Below are 3,179 nucleotides of genomic sequence, written 5' to 3' on the forward strand. Positions count from 1 at the left end.
GAAAAAGGAAAGGACGAAATCAGCATGCTTAGGTTAGAGCGCCCTCCGGTGGGGAAAGGGCCGACAAAACACAGGCGCGACCAGGAGGAAGAAAAGCAACGTTTATTGATCAAGTTCAAAAAAGTTGAGTTGACATCGGATCAAATAAAATAAAATAAAAGAGAGAGAGAGATATAGAGAGAAAATATAACTGAACAAGAAGGCGGACGCCACAGAGAAGCTGAAAGAAAGGTCAGTCGAAAGAGGACGACTTTGCCGCTCCTTCCCTGGACAGCCGGTCGGCCTCCTCGTTGCCTCGGTAACCAGCGTGACCCGGAATGTGCACCTGACAAAACACAGGAAAAATGGCAGCATTTTGAATATTAAAAAAATCATTTAAATGTAGAGATACATTAAAATACATTTGCAAACATTCTTTTAAAAATCATTAGGCGTCCAATCCTTTTGAAAAAAAATGAATGATTGTGTGCCAGTACCATTGAGTGGAACAGATGTGAAAAAGCGTTCATTAGTGTGGCGACCTCAAGTGGACATCATTAACAATTACACTTTTGTACACCTGATTCTCATGGACGACGACAGACGCGGTCCGATGGCTTCTAAAGCCTCCCACTTAAAAAAAGGATTGGACGTCTCTTGCCGTCAACGAGTGTTTTCAATACTATCTGAAAAATGTCATTTTTTCCAATCGAACATTTGTAGTTCAAAAATAAATGAATGAAAACATACCCAGACCACATTCAGCTCCTGGTTGAGACTGTCCAGCATCTGAAAATCGTCCTTGTTGACGATGGGGCCGCCCGACTTGAGCTTCCAACCGTTCAGCTTCCAGTTCTTCACCCATTGGGTGACACCTGAAGGAGACGAGCGCCGTGAGCGCCGTGACCGCGACGAGCACGCGGCCCGTCGGCTTACCGTTGATGGTGAACTTGCTGTCCGTGTAGAGCACCAGCTTTTTGATCTTCTGTTCTTTGGCTTGCTGAAGTGCCCTGCACGCTGCCTGTTGTGCACAAATGCCAGGATCATTGCCACCATGAAACTCTAAATGGACTTCTCATGTTTAATAATAAAAAGGAAAATAAGCAGCATTTTCTTGAAATGTTTAAAATGTTTGATCCATTTTTTGGAATCATGACAATAAAGGAAAGCAGTATGTATTATTTTAAATGTAATAATGTACTGAAAAAAAAGAAATGAAAACGTTTAGTTAGAAAATATGTACTTTTAGATTTTTTTTTTCAATCCAGGACTTATTTTATACAGTAAAACTGTAAATAGGACCACGTACATTTATTCAAGTACAAAGAACATTCAAAAAAGGAAAATTTGGGTCAACTCTTTTTAAATAAAGGCAAATAAGAGCTTGACTGGCCTGTACTTCCGCACGTTGATTGGTTTGCCTCCCTTGCAGCGGCTCGGCCACGTTCCTGAAAGCAATATTTGGAACTTTTACCCAGGTTTTTGAGGCGACGACTCGGCCCAGCGTCCGCTCACAGAGGATGGTCGGGCCCCCAGTAGACACCGATGCCGGCCCGGGCGCCTCGTCTGCCGTTTCTGGAGCAGCAGCCGTCGGTGTAGACCACCACTGCGTCGCCTAAAAGCGCACGCCAAACCACTCATTCAAACTCCATTCGACGAACGGTCACGATCGCGGCACTCTTCGCCTGCTTTACCCATGTACGTGAAGCCGTCGCCGGCATCGGCGCCGTCTGACGACGAGCTGTCGTTCTGCTTGAGGCGTTTGGACGACGGCGCTGCCTCCTCCTCCTCCTCATCTTCCCGTGGCTCGACGGGACCTCGCTTCTTACCCAGCGGGATGTACTCCAGCGGCTCCGGCCCTCTTTTGGGAAGCGCGTAGGCTTCGGCCTCCGTCGCTACGTGAGAAGCGGGCGCGCGCGAGGTGTTAGCGCAAAATCCAAGGAAACACAGAGGTCGTGACGGACACACCGGCGGCCGGCGGTTGGGCCAGAGATTGGGCCAGAGATTGTTCCAACCCTCGAACGAAAAACCAGGCGTCCTTCTCGGAGACAAACTTTTTGTAGGTCGCCGATGGGAATTTGTCCACTTGAGCCTTACACTCGTCCCTGAACAAAAAAAGTGAACATGTAGTCAGAATACTAGGGCCAAACAACATTCCATTGTAAACAAGAAACGGGTCATTTAATAGAAGCCACCCGAGTGCACCGGGATTTGACGTCTTTCGCTGTCAAAAGTTCAAAAGGGCATTTTTTCCAAACAAACCAGAACAATAATGCACTTGACCTAGCGTGTTAATATTATATTAACTGCCGTATTCACTAGCTACACTAGCTAATAGCAAAACGCGGTATATTCAAACGGAGTACGACAAATGCTGACTCACTGAAAATTTTAGTTATTTAGGCTCGGTTGCCTTTCCACCAAGATACGAGTTTTATGAATGAGGAAATTGTCTCTTACCACGAGTTGTAAACACCAGGCTTGAATCCTTTTCTCACGGCGTAGAAAAACTTTCCCTTGGCCATGTCGTCGTCGTAAATGGTGCAAAGCTTCCTTGTTAACTTCACTTTCCTTAAAAGACGAGCTAATTTCAGCATGACAGTCGGTAGACACCCGTCGGAACCACGCAGACGGCTGACATCTTGGCGTGTTCGCAAAAAAACGGCGTCAATGTGTCGTTTTCATTATTTATAACTATATATAAAAAAAAATAGCGGGCGTTCAAAGGGAGCTGGTGCTAACGGAACACAGCTGATGCTAGTTAGAGGCTAGCTAGCTCAACTCGAACACAACGAGGGAAAAAAACCGTTTAAACAGTGACGAAAGTACTGTTTGTTTGTTTTAAATCGGTTAAATTCTGTTGCAAGAGGCATAAAACATTGAAGGAAAAAAGACGTTAGGAAACAAAACAAAAGAAATGAATAGCGCACGTACTTCCCTGTTCGGCGTTTTACTTTTACTATACCGGATTAGCAACAGTTGTGAATTCCTCAGGCGCCGTCTAGCGGTCCGGAGTTGCAGTTGCTGCAGTTTGATTTTCATTTTAGATCAGCTTGACATACTTTTTTTAATAACCTCCAATACTACCGCGTTATATCATGTTTATTAAAATACATATAAATATATATTAACGTAACGATATATAAATAAAAGTGGATTGGGCGTCTCCTGCCCAATGAGCACAATATAACGACACTGCA

The 3,179-nt window shown here is 44.8% G+C and overlaps 1 protein-coding gene across 3 annotated transcripts; it reads right to left on the minus strand.

Annotated features, from left to right (window-relative positions):
• Window positions 1-81: 81 nt before the first annotated feature.
• rnaseh1 (ribonuclease H1) lies at window positions 82-2,991 on the minus strand. 3 transcript variants are annotated; one of them, XM_077586879.1, is made up of 9 exons: window positions 2,914-2,991; window positions 2,440-2,550; window positions 1,948-2,084; window positions 1,674-1,874; window positions 1,495-1,594; window positions 1,373-1,427; window positions 916-1,000; window positions 730-854; window positions 82-325 (listed from the first exon to the last, which is right to left on the minus strand). In XM_077586879.1, the coding sequence occupies exons 2-9, from the start codon at window positions 2,502-2,504 to the stop codon at window positions 233-235; spliced, it is 861 nt and encodes a 286-aa protein (XP_077443005.1). In that variant the 5' UTR covers window positions 2,505-2,550; window positions 2,914-2,991; the 3' UTR covers window positions 82-232. The 3 variants fall into 3 exon arrangements, with proteins under 3 accessions (XP_077443005.1, XP_077443006.1, XP_077443004.1); XM_077586880.1 differs by having other exon boundaries at window positions 2,440-2,512; window positions 2,914-2,988; XM_077586878.1 differs by having other exon boundaries at window positions 2,440-2,956.
• Window positions 2,992-3,179: the final 188 nt, after the last annotated feature.

Source organism: Stigmatopora argus, chromosome 19 (genome assembly GCF_051989625.1).
Source record: "Stigmatopora argus isolate UIUO_Sarg chromosome 19, RoL_Sarg_1.0, whole genome shotgun sequence".
Classification (NCBI taxonomy): domain Eukaryota; kingdom Metazoa; phylum Chordata; class Actinopteri; order Syngnathiformes; family Syngnathidae; genus Stigmatopora; species Stigmatopora argus.

Bases quoted from the DNA above. Each gene is read 5' to 3' on its own strand.
- rnaseh1 (XM_077586878.1), bottom strand. From the start codon at position 2,576: ATGCTGAAATTAGCTCGTCTTTTAAGGAAAGTGAAGTTAACAAGGAAG. The intron at 2,085-2,439 runs GTAAGAGACAAT...TTTTTTGTTCAG, and splicing joins CCTGGTGTTTACAACTCGTG to GGACGAGTGTAAGGCTCAAG. The intron at 855-915 runs GTAAGCCGACGG...CGTCTCCTTCAG, and splicing joins CAGCAAGTTCACCATCAACG to GTGTCACCCAATGGGTGAAG.